General features: G+C 38.4%; 1 protein-coding gene across 1 annotated transcript in view; it reads right to left on the reverse strand.

Annotated features, from left to right (window-relative positions):
* Positions 1-5569: 5569 nt before the first annotated feature.
* LOC140244540 (DCC-interacting protein 13-alpha-like) overlaps positions 5570-23677 on the reverse strand; it is a gene marked incomplete at its 3' end in the record, with an annotated part of 30830 nt that continues 12722 nt past the window's right edge. Inside the window, exons 6-16 of the mRNA XM_072324169.1 lie at positions 21859-21974; positions 20184-20359; positions 18477-18647; positions 17853-17934; positions 14646-14752; positions 13160-13259; positions 10595-10725; positions 8913-9160; positions 7585-7771; positions 6837-6923; positions 5570-5807 (exon numbers count right to left, since the gene is read on the reverse strand). Coding sequence (XP_072180270.1) covers positions 5570-5807; positions 6837-6923; positions 7585-7771; positions 8913-9160; positions 10595-10725; positions 13160-13259; positions 14646-14752; positions 17853-17934; positions 18477-18647; positions 20184-20359; positions 21859-21974 — 1643 coding nt within the window. The remainder of the gene's footprint in view (positions 5808-6836; positions 6924-7584; positions 7772-8912; positions 9161-10594; positions 10726-13159; positions 13260-14645; positions 14753-17852; positions 17935-18476; positions 18648-20183; positions 20360-21858; positions 21975-23677) is intronic.

Genomic DNA, 23677 nt, shown 5'->3' on the forward strand with positions numbered 1-23677 from the left:
GGATAACCCTTTAGACCTTCAAGAAAACTACATGGCATCTCATAATGCTCATGAAAGTTCTCTTTTCATAAAGAAAAAGGCACTCATTAGCCGCTCAGAAGATAGTGGGACAGAGGAATCAAACAGAAAACAGAAACACCTCAGAAAATTGAAATGCCAGGAAATACAAACCCTACAAGTGATGAACACATATATGGGATGTTTTGTGTAGAAAATAACAAATGAGCAGCTGTCTGGGGATCTTTTTTTTAAAGGCAATCAAAAGTTTTGCATTCAATTCTAGAGTATCAAGAAAATTTCTGTATTCTACCTCTACAGAGATATGCATAAAATTTCTCCCATCTATCTCTAGCTATCTCTACATGTTGTACATGCAACCATCAGGTCATAGCTATGCCAGGTTCAGAAGAATGTGGGTTTTATCACTCAAAGCGCTATATGGTCAGTGAGTTCCTGCTGTGGCAGAGAAATTCTTTCATGAGAAGTTCTTTCATGAGAATGTAAAAAACGAGGAATGACTTCAGAGCGGACGTTGGAGTCCCATCACCATCTCTCAGACTGCCTGTCTGAGATGACCTCACATGACTGAGCTGGAGATGACCACTGGCCTTACAAGGAAACCCACTCCATGTCTGAGTTGACTTCCATGAGTAAAATCAGGCAAACAGTACAGTAAAAGTTTATTTGCACAAGATATAAGATCACAAGTGCAAAACATGTGAGATGATGGTATTATAAGCCTTTAAGAAACACACGGGCTTTCATATAAATCTTCAGTATGATATTTCCTTTCTTAACCTGTTGTGGACGAGTCCCAAGTATACTCCGGCAGGTGTCTATGGGAAATGCGCGTTGTTGTGGCAAAATCAGCCCGTTCTCACCGGGTTAAAAGAATTCAGAAGAAGAAATTACAGCCTCTGCACCGTATCATTTTTGGGGGCTGAAATGAAGTTGGTGCTGCCAAATAGCTGCCAAATACAACAGCTATGAAATCTATTTGTACATATGTTGTGACAAATGATTCTGCTTTCAATGTACATACATTGTCAGAAGCGTCGAAATTTCATGTTTCCACCGTTTGTGGGAGTTTCCTGAAATCTTCAAAGTTATTGTTCCATTTCTTTCTGTTCTCGTCAATTCTTGAGCATGGAATGGATTTCCTCTTTAAGGTAAAATTCATATGGTTCAGGACCTACTTTCATGATGGTGCGTTGAAATTTATGACATGCTCTGACACCCCAGGATTCAAATTCTGATGCCCCAAAATGAAAAGATGAACTTTTTGACACGTGGGTGGGATGTGGAAACATCTTATGTGACATGCGTCACTCGCCACAGCACACTCTTTACACAAAATGTGTATTTTTTTTTTTTCAATGAGTAGTTTGGAGTTACGATTGAAAGCGTAGCAATAAAGGTGCATCTTCAGTGATCATTCTTTGAGCATACAGTCCAATCTTGGTCACCTGGATAGTAAGATTTCTCACTGAAAATGCAGGAAAATGAAAGACAATTGTGTGCTCAACAACTGAGGTCCACTGACTTCACCTCCTTAAAAGCAGTACCTCGGCATAACAAAGCTTATTATAACAGGGATCCCTAATACTTTCTGGAACTATCACTAATTTTGGCTTTGCACTTCTATAAAACTTGGAAACACACTATACTGCAACCATATAGCAGAAGATCAACACGGTCAGAGAATGTTCCCTATATGACAAATGTATTAGAAAAGGGAGTGTCTTTTCAATGGCTGTGTCATATCATATCTCAATAATCACTAAATACACATAATAACACTAAAAATATTTTTTTAACTGTAAAAAATTGACTAAGTCATTTATGTTTCTAGACCTTTCACTGGTATAAAAAAAAAGAAGAGACAATCATATCTATCTAGCACTTGTGACACAAAGGAAGCAATAGGTATTTTGCTCAACAGTAACTCAATATGAGTTCAAGACTTTGCAATTTGACAAAACAGTGCAGTACAACATTGTAGTACTAGCACATGGCTTTGCACTCCATAGAGTTGGAGTGCCTGTCCTTATCATCCCAATAAGTGGTATCTCTTCACATCGACTCTATTCTCACACCAAGTCTAAACCACCCCCCCCCCCCCCGAAAAAGAGACAAAATATGTACATAACTATATGTTTTTTAATTCTCTACTGCATCCGCTGCAAGAGAATACAATATCGACAGTCGCCTCTTCATTGCCTAGGGAACTTCTTAATAAGATGCCACTGAATGACTGTACTGCAGCACACAATGTTTCCATAACTTAGGGGGAAACATCAGTTTAGCTTGACTCTAGCTCGTAATGTTGATACCTTTGTCACGGTTTGGTCTTAACCAAAGTGAAACAAATAGAAGGGTGAAAGAATGAAACAAAAGGAGATTTTAACTGAAGGATACAAACAATGCATAAACAACCATACCAAAGGATTAATGTTCCAAGAAGATGCTATTTACCAGTACGTGAGCACAGCATGACTTTCTCACTATTAAATGCAGATATGCATTTTGATCATAACATTTGAAGAAAGATGTCAGAATATTGAACATAGTCCCAAGTCTCCAATTTTATGTGTTTTGATTGCAATATCTTTTACAATAAAGACTATGGTACATTTCCAGTTTGGCACAATGGGTAGAAACTGGTTCTTCAATCCAGAAAATAAAGTGATTACACACTGCATGGTCAACATGGTTGTCATTCACACAACTTGAAAGACAGTAGTAATAATGGACTCAAATCACTCTCAAAAGATGCTTTGTTCCTGTCCCTATACGATAATACCACTATCAATGGACATGGAAGGACAATGATCAAATTTAACACCAACCAGACCAGAAAGCCAACCAAACTTCACATTAGAATTAACGCTGTTGCGGTGAGTGCATCTCAAAGGCAAAGCATTGCTGGAAGTTTCAAAAGGAAAACAAATTTTGTGCGATAGTGTAAGATAATGACCGTTTGGCATAGATTCCACTTTTATAAATCAATGGTCAATCTGTTGTGGCAATATCAAAGAATTCACATTCTGTATTCTAAAGCACCTAGAGGACATCTGAAGCATTTATAGAAAGGTAACATCAATGTCTAGATTTCTCTCTGATAGACAGGCTACTAGTTTCATCTGTAATGTGGCACATTTGCGTTAAATGTCAAACAACTTAAAGTCAAGTTTGGAATTCAAGATGGGTCGGCTTTCATAAGAAGCTCATCTATCATCTTTGATACCAGTTAAAAATTTGGGATATTATCAAACAAATTATAGCATAAACTAGACTAGAAATGTCGCTTTGGCGACTGGTATGCCTCCGCCATAATGCATGATTTTCCCAATAGGTCTAGATAGTACATGTGGACAATGTGTGATTACATTTTCACAAAATTGGCAAAATATTGAAATGACAAGTTTGTCACAAATGTGTTGAATGTTCACCTTCCTTGACCTAGGTTTAATTGGATGAATAAGAGAGCATGTATCTAGGGATTTAAGGACTTTAACTCGACTTTGACCCATTCATACATTTAGGCATTGAGTAATTTTCAAGGTACAGGTGTGGGGAAAAAGTGCAATTTCTGAATTGAATAGTAAATTGTTACCATTTTCATCTGGCTCTTGACCCTAAAATTCATAAGATAATCACTTTCAGGTAGAACATGCATAATATGTACTAAGTTTCAAGATAACTTGATTCACTTCCGAGATATGGAGAAAAAAGTTAGATCAGCACTTTCACTTGATCTTTGACCTTTCGACCTTTGAGGCAAAAAAAAAGAAGAAAAAAAAACTTTCAAGAGAATTTCTATTAGGTTACACATGTATGCATACACCAAGTGTAAAAAAAAATAACCCTGCTGGCATTGCATGATAGGAGGGAAATAATAAAGTTTTGAAGTGTTGCACTTGACCTTTGACCCCTGACCTTTGACCCCATGAACCCTACATTCTCTAGATAATCACTTCCAGTCAGTATATGTATATACTATGTTCCATGAAGATACCTTGAACAATTTTCCAAGGTATGGAGAAAAAAAAAAGTTTTAATATTTTTACTTGACCTTTTGACCTTTGACCTTTGACCTCATGACCCAAACTTTCACCAGAGAATCTTAATTGGGTAATACATGTATACACTAAGTTTCAAGAAAATATCTTCAGGCATTCAATAGATATGGTGGAAATAGTGAAATTTTATGTATTTGACCCTGACCTTTTGACCTTTGACCTTTGACCTCATGACCCAAACTTTCACCAGAGAATCTTAATTGGGTAATACATGTATACACTAAGTTTCAAGAAAATGTCTTCAGGCATTCAATAGATATGGTGGAAATAGTGAAATTTTATGTATTTGACCTTGACCTTTTGACCTTTGACCTTGAGCATGTGCACCCAAAAGTTGATAGGCACAACTTCACCCCCTAATACACATACATGCCAAGTTTCATTAGGATACCTCAACGGGTTTTGATAGTTACCTTGTCCACAAAATTCATTACGGACGGACGGAAGGACGGACGGACGGACGGAAGGACGGACGGACGGACGGACAACCCGAAAACATAATGCCTCCGGCACCACTTCGTGGCGGAGGCATAAAAACTCATATGATTATCTTTATTTTCGCTGTGATACAGTATTCATCAAGGCATACACTTGTGCACATGTAAACATGAAGAAAAATATTGACATAAAACAGGTACTTCCAACAACCAATTTCCAACAACATACCCCTCTTCAACAAAAGATGATAGAACAGGAGTCAAACATATCTACTTCAATTATTGTTACACCTAACAGTTTCTTTTTAATATTTCTTAGCTACATATTTTTTGGTAAATGATCAGGACAAAGAAATTTGGAGAGTGCAAACATTCTCAGTAAAGATGAGCCAAGTTTTCTCATGATAATTTTCATAACTAACTTAGACTGAGGCCGTAAAGGTCGTATATCCCTTTTGCAAACATCTCAAAATTTTGCATGGTTGCAGAATGTCTCCCAACATCGTTTATGAAATCTTACGGTTAGACACCTCAGAGTTTGTGTTTTTTTTAGTGAAAAACTAACCCCGTGTTACTCAAGAATATCAGTGGGAATTTTTCCTGGGTCTACATAAATTCACTGGCCGTCTATAGTACTGTTTCCCCCTCCATTAGAAATGAGTTTTCAGTCTTATCATTCTGAAAATAGGACTGACTTACCTACACTTACAATATACCAGCTTATGAAAGCAATCTAAATTTAAGGGTTGCAAAAGGGATACACAAACTTTAAAGCACATTTGTGAACGCGAATTTAAACAAAAACAAACAAAAAAAAAAGAAAAAGAAAAACAGTGCTAACACAAGGCATCAAAATAGAGACATGAAAATAAAATGTGTGAGAAGAGATGCGCGACATGCTTACTAATTTGATCTAGCTTGCTCGGCACACTCATGCAGGCAATGCACAAGAAAAAGAAGAAGAGGGAAGGATGCAGCAGGAACCCGTCATGAGGCAAAGTAACCGTAACCACCGGCTACCTGACCGGTAGGCACACTCCTGGCACCACCACCACCGCCCCCACCACCCACCAAAGTGTCCACGCCGCCGCCACCACCGCTCCCGGCTCCGGCTCCGTCGACCACGCCCGTTCTGATCTTCAGCATCGCCTGGAAGGAGATCTCGGCCGCCAGGCTCAGCGACTGGCAGATCTCCTCGGCGGCGATGTCTGTCTCAAAGACGTGGCAGGTGTAGGTGGGGCGCCCCGAGCTGTCTGCAGGGCGGGAGATGGTGATGAATGCCAGTAACCTGATGAGATTGAAAGGAGGATGAGATTCTACTGTAAAACACAATATTTTCGCGGCATGAAATTTTCGTGAGTTGCCTCTAACATTCAATGCATATAGTGTAGACAAGACCTTTCACATGCAATTTAATTTTGCCAATCTTAGCTCTTGCAAAATTAGCAAAATTGAAATGCACGTGAACATTCCTCATTTCACAGTAACTCACTGACAGTACAATAATAAACTTTTCATTTTTATTGATTCACAGAGACTAATATGAACATTTTAGAAGACAATCACTGAACCAGTAAAAATTATGTGCATTGTTTGTCTACACATAGCACCATAGAAGCAGTCTTCATAGATGCAATCTGCATGTCATTGCAATCAAGAAGCAACTTATAAGCATAAAATCAATGCTTAGCATTACCCAGCACAGAATTAAGATTAACAAATAAATAAATAATACTTTCTATTAGTGGAAAATGGGATTCCATCGATGGAATCCCATTTTCTTTGCTCAACTTTTCCACTAATAAATAATTTTCATTTTTGGTCAGTTTTTCTGTTTGCGTTTGCTAAATAACACTTTCAACACTTCACTGTACTGAGCACAGAATAGCTGCTCTGAGTATCCTTACACTGAAGTTCAGTATTATACATTGAACATAAAGTAGACTCTGCATAAGTAAAAGTTGCGTACCAGGTAGGGTAAATATCGCCTATTAAAGTTAAACATATTTTCCAAGACCCATTCCTCTACCATATTTTCTTAAGTTTTTCATCCTGAATAAGTCGAGCTTTCTCTAGGTCTAAAATTTTTCTTCATTCCCAAGAGATTCAACTTTAGCAGAGTTAACTGTATGTTGAAGGAAAACAAAGTTTTTTGTCCACTTAATCCCCTTGTTGTAACACAATATGTACACAACATTCAAAAACTTCATCAAAGATATACAGATTTTATGCCTTTTGCGAGGTTTGGGTAATGACATGTGAATCTCAGTTGCAGCAAAGGAAATTGGTGATTGCAACATTCAGTCACTTTTTCTACCTCTTGTTTTCTTGATGAGCAGCCCAAAACGAAATGTTCTTCAACTGGAAGTACGCCCTCAGGGTGTTGCTGCCTGGATCTTCAAGTCTACAAAAAAAAAAAATAGCAGACAAACGAAAACTATCCAGCTGTGCCTCAAATGAATTTGCTACCAACATGACAATATAAGGGAAAGATTGCACATGATATTGAAGCTATGTCATACATGTAGATATCAAAAGATTTTTCAACAGTTTATAGGTCAATCCATGTAACTGTCAACTGATGCACAACTGCTTACTACACAACTCACATTAAGTTGCAAAATCAAAAACATACCAGGATTCACAGAGACAGAAAAAAAAAAAAATCACACAGCGGCAACATCAAATATATGATAATCAGTAATTCAAATTTGCGATGGCCCATGTGAGCCTGATCTGTTGCTCTATTCTAGAAAGAACATAAAGGCTGCAAATTGCAGCAGTCAAGATTTAGCGTCAAGGAGCATAATTACTATCTGCACCTTCGAGGTTGTATTAGCATCTGACATGGATTAAGATAAAACAAAAAAATGCATGACTTTACCCTCAGATCAGCCACAACTTTCATAAAACATGAAAAGGTCAAAAGTGTTTGTGAATCATAAAGAGTCATCATGTAATAAATGAGGAATGGTAGACTAGGCATATTAAGTTGATAATGTATGAGAGAAAATGTATTTCAATAAAAGGAATGAGAATGTTTTCACTTGGCCTTTTCCCCTGACCTTATACTATCGCTTGTGATGATGAGGTTGCACTCTGTCATTCTGAATACGTTGTGTATCGCCCTGGCAGCCATGATGTGTCGGATTGTCTGCATGATGATCTCCAGGCCCTTGTCACGGTTGACCTCCATTGACCCCAGGAAGCGAACGTCGTACTGCTGCATGAAGCCGGGAATACTGGACTTGCCTGAACAATTGAGAACAGTCAATCATTACATTTGAACGTGTGTTTCTCTAATGAACATTCAAGGCTCTGTCTGACTGGAAATTTTTGCCTTCACAAAAGGCAAATTGTTTGCGGTTTCCATAGCAGCAACTACTGAAATGCTCACAGCTGACTGCCACACTGTTGTAACAGTGACTGCAATTATGTATTGTTAAACATGCAATAATAGCAGGGCTGTTTATGGCATGGATTGTGCATATGGAAGTTTATTTTGAAGGCATACTTAACCCTAACTAGGCCGGGCTATTTAGGAAGATCATAGAGCCGGGGGGGGGGGGGGGGGGGGGGCCTCCCAGGCCCCCCCCTCCAGATCTCGGCCGTCGACCGCGCGATCGCGACGAAAATTGGCACACACATTGCCTATGATGTAATCTAAAGTACCATGAAGTTAAATTTAGAAAAAAATTATCATTTATGCTAAATTATGCTAATTTATGCGTGATGAAGTATTTTATTGTTTTTTGAATTTCTTATGTATTTCTTTGTTTTTTCGACTTTATGTTTTTCATTGTTTTTTCGATGAAACTTGTTTGCGACATTGATCCGAACAAGAAAATATATTAATTGATTTTAATCAATAAAACCCCCAAATAATCATGCTTTTGTGAAATTTGCCTGTAAGCACAGTTTGCATTGAAATTGTACACAAATTCACGTTTTTGAGCAATTTTTGGTCTGACATGCACATACATATTTATGCGCAACTTCGAAACTGCGCGCCCGCGCATCGCAAATTTGGTGTCAAAAGATGCGGGAGACTTGAAAGAAGAAAGTCATGAAACGTCGCAGCGATAGCTTTTCGCGTTAGCGATACATCGCGCGGAACGTCGAGGGGGGGGGGCCTCGGAGGCCCCCCCCGGCCTAGTTAGGGTTAATCCTACATATATTCTAGCAATGCAATTCGACACACTTAATCCCAGACATATTCTAGCAATGCAACTCTGCAATTTGAGTGTGTGCATCCAACATTTATTCCACAAAGTTTATCACACAGTGAATATACATATCTATTTATTTCAAACTGGACTGAATAAGAATGGCTTAATTTGTAAAGGGCTGGTCTGGTCAGACAGGTCTAGCCAAGTGACCAGTATCAACTTACTCTGCTCCACTCTGATCTGTCCGGCTGGCTCGCTGAACGGATTTATCCGCCTGGGTGGGGCGTCCCTCTGGGTGGGGCTAGCCTTTACATGTGAGGTGGGAGGGGGCACCTCCCCCGGCGATATCATGTCAAACGAGATGGGAGTGTCGGGCAGCATGCTCTCAAACGGTGATGGGGGCGGGGTGGCTGGGACATCTTTGCTTCCCGATCGTGGTCTGTGGCCGTCCATTCCACTCATACCCTTGGAGCTAATTGTGAGGTAATTCAAATGGACAGACGGTATCAAGCACTGCTGAATTGAACACTCAGACATTTTCCCACATGCACAACTTTTTTGAGAACCCGATGAATGCAGTATGGTGGTAGCAATGTTGAGTATATTATGTAAGGAAAAAAAAATTAAACTGCAGTCATGTATCTTAATCCGCAAAATAAAAAAGATTAAAAACTAGAAATGTCGCTATGGCGACTGGTATGCCTCCGCCATAATGCATGATTTTCCTAATAGGTCTAGATAGTACATGTGGACAATGTGTGATTACATTTTCACGAAATTGGCAAAATATTAAAATGACAAGTTTGTCACAAATGTGTTGAATGTTCACCTTCCTTGACCTAGGTTTAATTGGATGAATAGGAGAGCATGTATTTGGGATTTAAGGACTGTAACTTGACTTTGACCCATTCAAACGTTTATGCACTGAGTAATTTTCAAGGTATGGAGAAAAAGTGGAATTTCTGTATTGAATAGTAAATTGTTACTATTTTCATCTGGCCTTTGACCCTAAAATTCATTAGATAATCACTGTCAGGCAGAACATGCATAAATATGTAGTACGTTTCAAGATAACCTGAGCCACTTCCGAGATATGGAGGAAAAACTTAGTGCAGCACTTTCCCTTGATCTTTGACCTTTTGACCTTTGAGGCAAAAACAAAAGAAAAAAAAAACTTTCCAGAGAATCTCTATTAGGTTATACATGCATACACCAAGTGTAAAAAAAAAAATAATCCTGCTGGCATTGCATAAACAAGAGGGAAATAGTAAAATTTTGAAGTGTTGCCCTTGACCTTTGACCCCTGACCTTTGACCCCATGAACCCTAAATTCTCTAGATAATCACTGCCAATCAGTACATGTAAATATACTATGTTCCATGAAGATACCTTGAACAATTTCCAAGGTAAAAAGAAAAAAGGTGAAGTTTTAATGTTTTTACTTGACCTTTTGACCTTTGACCTCATGACCCAAACTTTCACCAGAGAATCTTAATCGGGTAATACATGTATACACTAAGTTTCAAGAAAATATCTTCTGGCATTGCATAGATATGATGGAAATAGTGAAATTTTATGTATTTGACCTTGACCTTTTGACCTTTGACCTTGAGCATGTGCACCCAAAAGTTGATAGGCACAACTTCACCCCCTAATACACATACGTGCCAAGTTTCATAGGATACCTCAAAAGGTTTCGATAGTTACCCTGTCCACAAAATTCATTACGGACGGACGGAAGGACGGACGGACGGACAACCCGAAAACATAATGCCTCCGGCACCACTTCGTGGCGGAGGCATAAAAAGGACAAGAAAAGACAATGTTTTAAAGGTGTAATGATAGACAAGATGTACAGTGATCAATAACTGCTTTCAGAACAGTGAAGTCTGTCGGGCATTTTTACTTGTTAAGTGATGTTGGTCTCTGGGCCTGTCCCGACTGCTTGGGCCTGGTCCCAGCAAAGCTGCCTGATGGGGAGCTACTTCCGGAGCCTGCCGTCTGACCTGAGGCCGAGTCCTCACTGACGATACTTCCCTGCACAGAGGCACAAAGAAATATTCACCTTTTAAGATCTCTACACTCTACGTTTTATTTTGTGTGTTTTTTTTTTCTTTCTTTTTGAGCAATTTACTCCTTACTTTGGCCAGGGAAAATGGTATGGTAGGTGACAATTTAGACAAACCTTGGGAGTGCAAAAGTTTTATTAGTTGTTACTTAGTCAATACAGAGCACCTCCTATTTTCCTATGATTGAACAGACCCTATATTAATATGCTTCAAAATTTCAGAGTGCATTAAGTAAGCCAAATACTTTGATAGGCATTTTCAACTTCAAAATGCAGAGAAATCAAAATGAACAAGGAAAAGTAGAAATTACGCGGTGCGTAATATATGTCCCCGCCGGAAGTAGCATTTTGTAGCAAAATGTACAATATAGGTCAAAAATCAAGGTCAAAGGTCAAAGAAGTCAAAGGTCAAAATTTTGTGCAGAAGTTTTGAAGCGCTCACCTAGTGCCATCACATAAAGCAAACGGAATCGAAATCGGGTAAGAAATGGCGAAGGAGTAGCATTTTGTAGCAAAATGTACAACAAAATGTAGGTCAAAAATTAAGGTCAAAGGTCAAAATTCTGTGTAGAAGTTTTGAAGCCCTCACCTAGTGCCATCACATAAATCAAACAGAATTGAAATTGGGTAAGAAATGGCGAAGGAGTAGCATTTTGTAGCAAAATGTACAATACAGGTCAAAAATCAAGGTCAAAGGTCAAAGAAGTCAAAGGTCAAAATTCTTTGTAGAAGTTTTGAAGCCCTCACCTAGTGCCATCACATAAAGCAAACAGAATCAAAATCGGGTAAGAAATGGCGAAGGAGTAGCATTTTGTAGCAAAATGTACAATACAGGTCAAAAATCAAGGTCAAAGGTCAAAGAAGTCAAAGGTCAAAATTCTGTGTAGAAGTTTTGAAGCCCTCACCTAGTGCCATCACATAAAGCAAACAGAATCGAAATCGGGTTAGAAATGGCGAAGGAGTAGCATTTTGTAGCCAATGTACAATATGGGTCAAAAATCAAGGTCAAAGGTCAAAGAAGTCAAAGGTCAAAATTCTGTGTAGCAGTTTTGAAGCCCTCACCTAGTGCCATCACATAAAGCAAACGGAATCGAAATCGGGTAAGAAATGGCGAAGGAGTAGCATTTTGTAGCAAAATGTACAATACAGGTAAAAAATCAAGGTCAAAGGTCAAAGAAGTCAAAGGTCAAAATTCTGTGTACAAGTTTTGAAACCCTCACCTAGTGCCATCATATAAAGCAAACGGAATCAAAATCGGGTTAGAAATGGCGAAGGAGTAGCATTTAGTAGCAAAATGTACAACAAAATGTAGGTCAAAAATTAAGGTCAAAGGTCAAAATTCTGTGTAGAAGTTTTGAAGCCCTCACCTAGTGCCATCACATAAATCAAACAGAATCGAAATTGGGTAAGAAATGGCGAAGGAGTAGCATTTTGTAGCAAAATGTACAATACAGGTCAAAAATCAAGGTCAAAGGTCAAAGAAGTCAAAGGTCAAAATTCTGTGTAGAAGTTTTGAAGCCCTCACCTAGTGCCATCACATAAAGCAAACAGAATCGAAATCGGGTTAGAAATGGCGAAGGAGTAGCATTTTGTAGCCAATGTACAATATGGGTCAAAAATCAAGGTCAAAGGTCAAAGAAGTCAGAGGTCAAAATTCTGTGTAGCAGTTTTGAAGCCCTCACCTAGTGCCATCACATAAAGCAAACGGAATCGAAATCGGGTAAGAAATGGCGAAGGAGTAGCATTTTGTAGCAAAATGTACAATACAGGTAAAAAATCAAGGTCAAAGGTCAAAGAAGTCAAAGGTCAAAATTCTGTGTAGAAGTTTTGAAGCCCTCACCTAGTGCCATCACATAAAGCAAACGGAATCAAAATCGGGTTAGAAATGGCGAAGGAGTAGCATTTTGTAGCAAAATGAACAATATAGGTCAAAGGTCAAGGTCAAAGGTCACGACTGAAATTCTGTGTAGAAATTTCAAAGCTCCCATGTAGTGCTATCATATAAAGCAAACAGAATCAAAATTGGCTCATAAATGACAGAGAAGTAGCAAATTGAAGATTTTGATCACACACGGACGCACACACAGATGGACACACGGACGGACACACGGACACACACACGTACGGAGCCCGTTTCATAGTCCCCTGCTCAAACTCGTTCGGCGGGGACAAAAATGTTGTCATCACACAACCCTTGAGTAGCTCTCCTATCCAGTCTCGACACAACAGTGCATTTGTCTGGCATGATGCAGTACTTCATACTCTTCTATGTGCACGGAAGCAAATACTAGAAGCAGCCACATAACAGGGATATACTGTCAACTTAACTGACAGCTTTCATTCACATTAGGTGGCAGGGCACAGAGATCCGGTCTTCCGTTTGATACAAGTGTGTTCACTCACCCGATTGCTTCCTGACCCACTGTAGTCTGAGTAGATGTTCCTGATGGTACAAATCCATTCCTCACGGTCCAGGGTACTCATGGCTTGCAGGATTACTATCCTGGGTTGGAAAACAAAAATAAGATATAACAAAGCACATATCTAGTGCAGTAGTGTGCAAGCTGAACTTTTAGCATACACATATTTTTCGCATGCTGTTTATTTGTGGTTGCAAGGGGTACAGTAATCATCGACCTCATCTTTCACAAAATTAACAGGAAATTGATAACAAGCAACAACACTCGTACTGAATGTTTTTACTCAGTGATTCCCTGTACACAAACAGATAGTATGCACCCAACATCATAGCCCATGTAATATGCTAGACCTGCAGCAGTTACAAGTTGCTTTCGATCCCACGCAGGCATGGCTTGATTTTTTTTAAAAGAAATTACATTTTTCAACATCATTGTTTTATGGAGTGTTTCAATATTAGTGCATTGTTATTTTTCAAAGCTGATTCGTGAAATTTGCAAAAATAAAACTATCACAAAAATTTCTGGTCGTACATTACGTCTGTTTGCCTCTTAAGCCGTTATGAACATCATTGTTGTTTTTTGATACTCATGCTACAAACAAAATACCCAAACAAACACACAACCGTGATGTTAGATAAAATTTTGCCATGAAAAGTTAACACTGTTACATATAACCTTCAATGATATTATACAGGAAGTCTGCTTTGAGTTGGAGAGATAAAAAACAGAAAAAAAAGCATTGTTCTCAAAAACAGCATTGACGAGTACTGCATTCATACTACCCCCTTTTCACACGCACACAAAAGAAAAGATCACTGGAAGTATTGAAGAATAATGTCAATGGTTTAAAGGGGATGGCTAGTAACTGATCAGTGGGAATCAGTGGGAATGCTGGAGGATGATTGTTCCAATCCTTGTGGGATTTATTTAAGAGTACATTATAATATATCTATTGTTGTGTGAAAATTATTTGCTTCTGAATGGTCTCATATTCAAGTAATGTGCAGTTAAATGTTTCCAGGTTATTGTGCCTGGTCAGTGACGGGGCATTAATTTGCACATTACTTGAATATGAGACCGTTCTGAAGCAAATAAATTTCACACAACAGTAGATATATAATGCACTCTTAAATGAATCCCACAAGGATTGGAATAATCATCCCCCAGTATTCCCACTGATTCCCACTGATCAGTTACTAGCCTTCCCCTTTAAAGCCCTGATACGGCATGAATGTTATGAATATGTCACAAACATGTTAGCTATCAGTGATGGATAAAAACAAAAACAAAAAATCAAAAATGTACTCTACATTCTGTTTCATGAATAAAAAACAAAAAAAAACTCTACAATGAGCAGACTTTGTTCTTACCAAAGTAAATCCCGATGCACCCTGCTAAAGCCTGATAAAGACAATGAATGAGATGATCGATGGAAGCTTCTCACTTTATCAAGGAGTAGGAGAACTCACTTTTTGCTGTCCTTGATGTGTTGTATCTGGAAGACAAACCTTCTGTCATCGACATCTGCTGCCTGAACCATGCACCCTTCTAGGTCAACAACGAGACTTCCACCGATCTGTGCAAACAGATAAAAAAAAAAAAAAAAAGAAGCCAAATTTTACACAAAATCACAGAGCTTGATTTCCTAGCACCACCAAGTACCACGATAACACACACACGAAACTCAAAACATGACAAAACTTCCAGCAATTTATGACCCCCAAATCACTGTAACATTCATCATTGCTAGGTTCATTATTCCATTTTGTTGATAAAGCCATCAGCATATTTTGTCTGGAGCAGTACTAATGGTTAAACCTGTTCCCTCCCTAAAATTGCAACAGACTTTGCCTAGGACTCATCAGATCCCTACTGGCAATGAATTAAATCTCTCGTCCTAACAATCCAGAGCACACAGGAATACTTAGTGACCATGATAATCAATTCAATGTACAATTTGGATTTTGGTGTTCTCTTCTCTGAAAAGACACTGTCTTATGACTACAGCTTCTATCCTGTGCATTTAATGAGTGGAAAGAAATTCAGACTAAGGTGTCATGGCTCATTGATTTGGATGCTTAACTTTTAACCTGAAAGTTACAAATCAAAGTTTACAGAAAGATTTTTTTTTTCCTTTCTTGATATTATCATTCAGCAGATAATGCATTTTAATCACTGACCTCCAACCAGGAATAGAAATTGGTACCATAAAGATTACCAATAATGTTTTATGAATACATGGGATTCTCAACCGAACAAAGAATCATTTTGCATGAGTATTAGAGCACTCAAATTGTAGTCAATGATTAAACTAATATTTCATTAAAAAAGAAACCCCCCCCCCAAAAAAAAAAAAAAAAAAAAAAAAAACAGGTCCTTTAAAATGTACATTACCAAATTCATAACTGACCACACATGGATAAGCAGATGAGGAATGTGTATTACACTATCATCAGAAAATAGAAACCAGTACAGACCACACTAACAGCTGGATCTACTGTAATTCACTGAAAGAGTCACTCAAAGGTTACCAAATAGTTTAAACATTGCGCCAGAGATGAACCACAGCATCAAAACTTGAAGTACTAATGGTTGAAAATGTAGATCAGAAATTAAACACAACCAGTAAGACACAACTATGTTTACTAAGCAACTTTACGGATGCACACTGAATATTAATGCTACCATGAAAAGTTCAACTGCCAATGCAAGTTGTACATTATATACTCTCACTGCTCAGAGTAATGTATTCACTCACCAAAGAGTACCAAAGATTACACAAGCACACACAAAGCAGTCCAACTGATCTGATCAAACTGATGCACCACCAAACGTATGCGCAAGAAACAAGTGTACCTGTCTGTGCCAGAAATGAACTCCAGTCTACTGATTAAGTTTTCACTGACACCCACTTGGCACATCGCATCCGTGTGAAACATCAGCAAAAAAAAACGTGCACTGCCGAACTCAAAACATCAACAGTCACTTTTTTTCTTTCTCTTTTTTTCTTTTTGCAGCGCTCTAGTCTATTTACCATAAAATGGTCACCCCGACGGGTTCACGCCCTTGCCTTAGCATCCCCTCGACACCCGCCACTGGAAGTGGTTTCGGTGATTAGTGAGAGGCGGGAGTTGGGAGCTCCGTCACTGCGGGGCGGTTGCCAGGGGCGACAGGAAGCGGGGATTAGCAGGATATCCACATTACGAAGGCCACGCTTCACGGTGATGTAAACACACACTGGTCACTTGTCACCTAGTCTCCCTATCTACCTATCTCTTCCTCTTTTTCTCTCTTCATCTACATCTATCTTTCCATCTCTCTCCTCTCTCTCTCTCTCTCCTTTCTTTTTATATTTCTCCATCTTTCTACCTTTCATTTCTTCTCAGCTTATTACTCCTTTAACATACAGCAGAATTGATTTAGTTCCTCTTCTCTGATGAAACATTCAAAAAGCTGGGTTAGTCAAAACTGCCACATTAAAGAAGACTACTGAAAATGATTAATACTATGACATTTCGATTTCTTTTAATCATGCTTACTAATCCTTTTATAGCTGATTCAGTTCCTCTTCTCTGATAAAGCATATGAAAAGCTGGGTTAGTCAAAACTGCCACATTAAAGGGTGTGTACAGTTCTGGTCAAGGTGAGTATTTAGCTTTTAACGTTTTGCAAGATATTCAGAAACCACTCTATGAGATGTCAAAGAGCATGCGATTCTCAGGGGTATCAAAAGTTTATTTGATGAAAATCGGTTTTGAAGTGGCTGAGATATCCAAAAACAAGGTGAAACAAAGAGATCCTAATAAAGTTGTGGCATGTAGTCTTTTATTATTATCACTTTTTGGATATCTCAGCCATTTGAAAAACAATTGTCATCAAATAAATGTTGAATCCTTCTTAAAATTACATGCTCTTTCATATTTCATAAGAGGTTTCTCATTATCTCACTTAGGAATGTAAAAAACATGAATCCCCATCTCAACCAGTACTGTACAGCCCCTTTAAAAATGATTCCTACTATCACATTTGAATTCCACAAAGTCAGCAACCCATGAGTAAATAACTGACAAATACCTGTTAACATTCCACAATGTATTAAAGTCCTGATTATCTGTTTACCTAGTAAGCAGCAGGGAAAATAGAAATTAAGTTTCTTAGAAATTGAATTTCACACAGGTCAGTGTACTTTTGCACCAAATCATGGATATGAATTTAAGGAGGTTCTACACTGTATGTACCAAAAAGGACACTTTTTTCTTTTCTTTTTTTGGTCATAACAATGCTGATAGAGGTATTATGAATGCAAGCATTCAAGCTACCGAAACACATGAATACAACTCAAACAACCATGCAAGTCTTCCAGGTGTAACATCACTTATTGGATTTCTGATGCATTGGTACTGTTGAGACATCTATATATATACAATGTATACGTTCTGCATAAACTGTGTGTTTTTCCCAGCTATGACTGAAAGGTTGATTGCAACAAGAACTGACCCACTGCTGGATTTCAGAAGAACTGTAACTCAATACATACAGGAGAAAGGGTCATAAACACACACCATCAACACACGCACAGAAAGACACATGGATACACACAAACACAAAAACAGGCACACATCATGCTTGCAAACATCAGAAAGAAAGAAAAACATAAAAGGTTTAATATTACTAACTTCAGTTTTTGCCTGGCTCATCAAGTTGCTGCCTTGGATGAAAAAGTACTGTCTGTCCCATTTGTGCGTCAGGCCCGATTTCCTAGATAAACAAAATCAGGGGGGGGGGGGGGAAAGGTAGACTTAGAGCAAAAAATTAAAATTGGACTAGGAAAAATGCTGGTAACTCATCCAAAACCATATAAAACCGATTCTCCTTTCTCCTTACTCTCTACTACTGTATGCACAAAACTTGGCCCATGTTCAACTCTTTGCTTTCTCCCCTCTTTTTCTAACTTGCCCCTGCTCACAAGTCAACAAAGCAAAAACAAAAAACAATATTAAAGTAATGAAACTACAATAAAACATTTCACAAACTGGTGCAATTATGAGAAGTCTACAGGCTTTTCCTAAGTTATTTTCAAACAAAAATTATATAAGAAGATAACATGGAAAGTAAGACAAAACAGTACAGAAGATGGTGAACATTAAAAGAGAGGGTATGCAAGAAGGTAGGAAAGGTTTCAGATTTCAGCTGATATTGTAGCAAAAAAGAAAAAACACACACACAAATACATGTACACAGACACTCAAACAAAGAGAACCCCTTCCAATGAGAGCTGTTTAAGAGATTTGCATTCATACGTTCTGATCCACAGATATCCGCCAATCTGGTGCCGCCGCCTGTTGATGATGCGTGGGGGCATCTGGAGGTCGGGGGTTGGCTCGGGCACGTAGTAGTGGGGGTTGTTGGCGTCCAGTTCTCGTACCCGCTCCCGCGCCCTCTCGCACGTGACGCTCATTTCTGTCATCACTCTGTACGATGGAGATGGGATGGAAGACAGCAGGGCTGCACATAAACCACTGCAACATCCACTTCCTCATGCAAAACATTTCAGTTTAAAATGAAAATTAACTGCAACTGACAATGAAATTCACTATTATTATAGTCAATGTACAGTTTTCAATACTTTTGCTTCACATATTAGTATTCGAGAGTGGGAACACTCATTTACACAGTTCCTAGCAACTCTGTCAGTATTCATTCATTTGAAGTGTAGGTCTCTTCAATTATGCAGTACAATGTGTCTGTTGTATTTTCAGAAGTTTGGAGTCTTGCAATGTCAAAACTCTGCTCTTTTAATCCTAAAGAACAAAATCTTTCAACAAAATGTAAAATACCATGATATGTTCCAAACAATCGACCACATATGCCCAGCAAATGTTCAAAATGCTTAAGAAAACAACAGAGGGCAGCAAACAGCAATATACTCGGTCACTGATCAACAAAGAGGTTTTATACTCACTAGCTACAGAGGGCAGACTATGCAAAATGTCTGTGATCACAAGGAGGGTTGGCGTGCCCTATTCAGCAATGGTGGACTTTGCTCAGCATGCCTGTACTTTGCACACTCACAGAACAGTTGTACCGGGAAAACTGAAACCTTTGAAATGCCATGCAAGTCCACATTCCTTGGTTGCTCCTTGGATGCTAGAATGTAGCAAGGAGTACTGTTTGCCCTGAGGAGCTAGCCTAGCACTTCACTCTGCGCACTCATAAAGCAATCATACAGGGCAAGGGCATATTGCGAATAAGCACTCTAGTTTAGGTAACTCTTATTTATATAAAACCTCTTTGGTGATTAGCCACTTGAGTTCAGATTTCATCTTGGCCTTGAGATGGCAAGACAACGTATGTCGAAAAATCAATGAAAATTGACTTAGTCACATATTTCAGCTTACTTTAGTATAATCTAACTCTTGAACAAATCTTGATATCAGAACTCATTCCGTTACTGAGATATGACGCTCCCTCTCAGTGAGAATCGTTCAAATTTTGTTGGCAAAACAACGTAAGCAGCGATACACTTGCCCCTGCTCAACACATGTCGGGCATGGACTTGGCAAAACAACATGTCTACGTGCAATACGTTGCTTTGCCATCTACATGTTTACGCAGTAATAGGCTGCGTGCAGCTGCAGAAGCGTGCGCATATTGACATTGTAGGACATTATACGCGCTCCAGTGATCGCGACTTATGTTGTTTTGCTGTAGCAATGGCAATAGCGTGGTTATGTTGAGACGGCAAAACAACGTGTGTTTTGATTAAATGCAAATTATTCTAAAAATAAAGGGTCTAGTGAAATCAATTTGCATTCACTGTATTACCGATACTGTTGGTCCTTCTCCGGTAAGATATGAAGTGTTTAACAAAAACAGAAAAAGAGCAGTAGGTTTGCGAAACTTCAAACTCAATTTACTGGAAATGATGTTTGATGTAGATACATTGTTTTGCCATCTTGTTTATTACGTGAGAGCAATACGTGTGATGGCAGGTTTGGGTTAATTACCCCTGAACGCTGATGTTGATGTCAGAAAGGTACTCCTCCGTCTGCCGAGTAAACATCTGAGGTCCCATCTTGACGAAGGCCATGTGGGCCTGGAGGTAGCCAATCATGGGCTCCAGCAGACCTATGGTCCGCTTGTATTGCAGCAAGTTGAGTGCCGTGTAGTAGTTCATGGCCGTCTGTGGTGGGAATTCAAAAATGTGCATATAGCCATGAACATGTCATGCACACTCTGCTCATGAAGTTCACTACCAATAATAGCAAAGCTTTAATACTATAGGAGTGCCTTACATGACAACACTAAAGTACAAAAATGCACAACCAGCAGTTACTAATCATAAGGACCCAAAGGACTGGAAGCCTGAAGAACCCTTTGGACATGGTGAACAAACATCTGATAAATTTGAGTCAAAGAATGAAAATCCATAATCTTTCTCATGCAGTCACAGTGTATAACTCCCACTTTATCCATATAATGTAAACCAACTAAGCAAGTCAGAGTTTAATTGAAAACAGAACTGATTGGTACTTACCATTAACTAGAAATTAATGCATACATGTTTCAGAATCTTTTCATAATTTATACTAAACAGCAACAGTTATACCTATCCTGAACAAAGCAAGAATTGAAGGGGTCGGTGCAATATAGTGCTAACCCACACTTCTGTCAAAACTGAGTTACATGCATTTTCATAATCCTTATCCTTCACTCTAACCTCCGTGAAAATATCATGTTTGAATTCAACCAATAAGATGGTAAAAAATGCATGCATTCATGTTTTATCAATGTACAATGTATGGACTTTCCAAAAATTCAACAGCGATTATCTCAAAATGAACATTGTGTGGGTTAGCACTATATTGCACCGACCCCTTCAATTACATCATCATGCAGAAAGTACACATCTTGCCCTCTTATTAAGAAACCATCTGGGCTATTTATAAGATGCAGGTCTGGAACCAAGGCTAAAGTGAGTTGGCTTTGAGTAACTCTCTATAGTATCCTTGTATGCATTAGTCACAGCATGTCATTCCGACACAAGGGCACTATGCTTCCAGACTTGTGGGATTAATTTGCATGATGAGTGAAAGCCACAAGCAAACAATAGGTCTTGTGCCATGATAAACAAAGAATACACACGAGTGAGGGAATTAGTAAGAAATGCATTGTACACAAGGTAGCTTTTGAAGAGTCTAACCTGCTTGAGGCGATAGCTGAGGGTGTTTGAGGATGTTGCTCTTTACTGAGTGCAGATAATTATACTAATGCCCAAACAAAATCTGTATTATTTACTTTATAGAATTATGAAGCAGGTCCTCATGATTTGATAAATCACCTTCATCTTTAAAAAAAAAAAAAATACATATGTTACTAGATCTACATCTAACTTAGATCTACCATTAATGACCAGTCATTGTACTTTACTTGTGACTGGTCAGAAGCAAAATTATGCGTTAGGTAAGTGTCTGGTCAGGTGTATGCGCTGAGCTAATCATTTTATCAGAAATTGCTTAATCTCTTCATACATGTAGATCTTACTAGTTGTATATGTAAATAGGCCTTGCAAGTAGGTTGCTGATGTGCTCTTTCCTTAATACATACAAGGCACAAGGAAACAAAATATGACAAAAATTAAAAGTTTGGGCAGTGCGCAAAACGTCTCGCTGAACACCATACCTGTTGAAGCTTCTTCCGACATGAGTAGAGTTCGTCGTTGACTTCAATACACTGTTTTGTGTCATGTTCCCTCTTCTTGGAAACTTTGCTGTACTTGGATAGAACATTTTCATGATCTGCAATGTAGGAGAGGAAAAGGGATGTGGCAAAAGACTATGACTGCATGTTTTAATACATATTTTTGTGTTCTGTGTTTTGTGTTCTGACTTCCGGAAACTATTCAACTTTAAAGAGCTGTTGGTGAACACATTATAATTGTAGAAGTCACTTCTGACACACTCAATACTCAAGTTGTACGATTTGGTCATTTTGGATGTGTCTGAAACAAGTGATTGATTTTCATTTTCTGTGTCGTAAGTTTCTATCTTTCTCAGTCCATCCAAATGTAACTAGATATCTCATACATTTTCATCAATTACTCAATGACATGGTATCCTTGCAATTATCATAATATCACTCCTGACAAGTCTATAAACACACAACATCTAGCATTTTTCATTTGGAGGCATCAAGAGATCAAGAAAAAAGTTATTTTTCCTTCCTGATGTGACATCTCTTGTATTCAAAAATAGCACTTCCTTTCACCAGAAATCTCTGGATATAAGGATTTGCAGTGAAACTCTGCATTCATTGAACATGACTGGACCACTTGATGCAGTCCAGCATTTCTTCTTAACAGACACACCATGCACATTTTACCACAAATGCTACAAAGGTGACAGGCTGAGTCATTGCTGTATCATTGGCTGAGCGATCAAGATATGTTGCAAACAAGACTGGAAAGTTTATAATAACCCTCATAATAGATACTCAGAATAGCTATCCAAAAACTCTCAAGTACATGAAGTAAATACTGATCCTAACAATGATGGCATTAAATTTGTTGCATTGAAAAATGAAATCACTGTCCCTGGTATAACAATGATCTGCATGAACACAGAAATGTGAATCACAATTTCAATAGTTGCAGATATGATCTCTTTGTATTACTGGACAAGATGTCCAAGACAGATCCTTTCATTTAGAAAACAATATTCATTTAAGCCCTTATATTCTAGCCATGAATGAAATTTGTGTGTATTTGTATCCGTATGTCTGTGGGCTCACACAGTCTTGAGTGAGTGTCTTCTTGGTGTGTAGATGACATTTTATTATTTATTATTTGATCTATCTATTAGTCAGTAGGGACCCTTGGAGTTCATATCAAAGGTCTATTTAACTTTGAGTTCTTATCAGTAACACAGTGTCGATATTCGTGTAATTACAACCTATGTTTGGGTTTCCTCCTCTTCTTTTTTCTGGCACCAATTATCAAACCAATTCATCACAATGTCAATACTTCAAGTGGTATTTTGAAACTCTCTCTCAGTCTTGTCTAGACCAATATGGACTGGACCCGCTCTTTTATGACGGCAATTCCCTGAAGGGTGTTCTACATTGTATTTATACTTATTTAGCAGTTAATATGAAATAGTAATAAAAATTGGAACAGGCATTCAAGAGGTTACATCTTGAATGCCTACAATGCACAGTGAATCACAAGCCAACAAGAAAGCACACCATTACATAAATGATTATTCCTTAAACTATCTTACTACTGGTAAATCTCTACAGAAAACTTTTACTGTAACAAACTCTTTAGGGACCAGAGAAATTGGTTTGCCATACCAAAATTGTGTTTCATCATAACAGTGGCATGCAATGAAACTTGGCATTACTGGGCAAGATATAAGTGTACTTTGTAATAGCTAAGAGTTTGTAGTATCAGTGCTCTTTATATCAGAAATCTACTATGTTGAAGTCTTGCATGCAGGGGTTG

Source organism: Diadema setosum, chromosome 2 (assembly GCF_964275005.1).
Source record: "Diadema setosum chromosome 2, eeDiaSeto1, whole genome shotgun sequence".
Classification (NCBI taxonomy): Eukaryota; Metazoa; Echinodermata; class Echinoidea; order Diadematoida; family Diadematidae; genus Diadema; species Diadema setosum.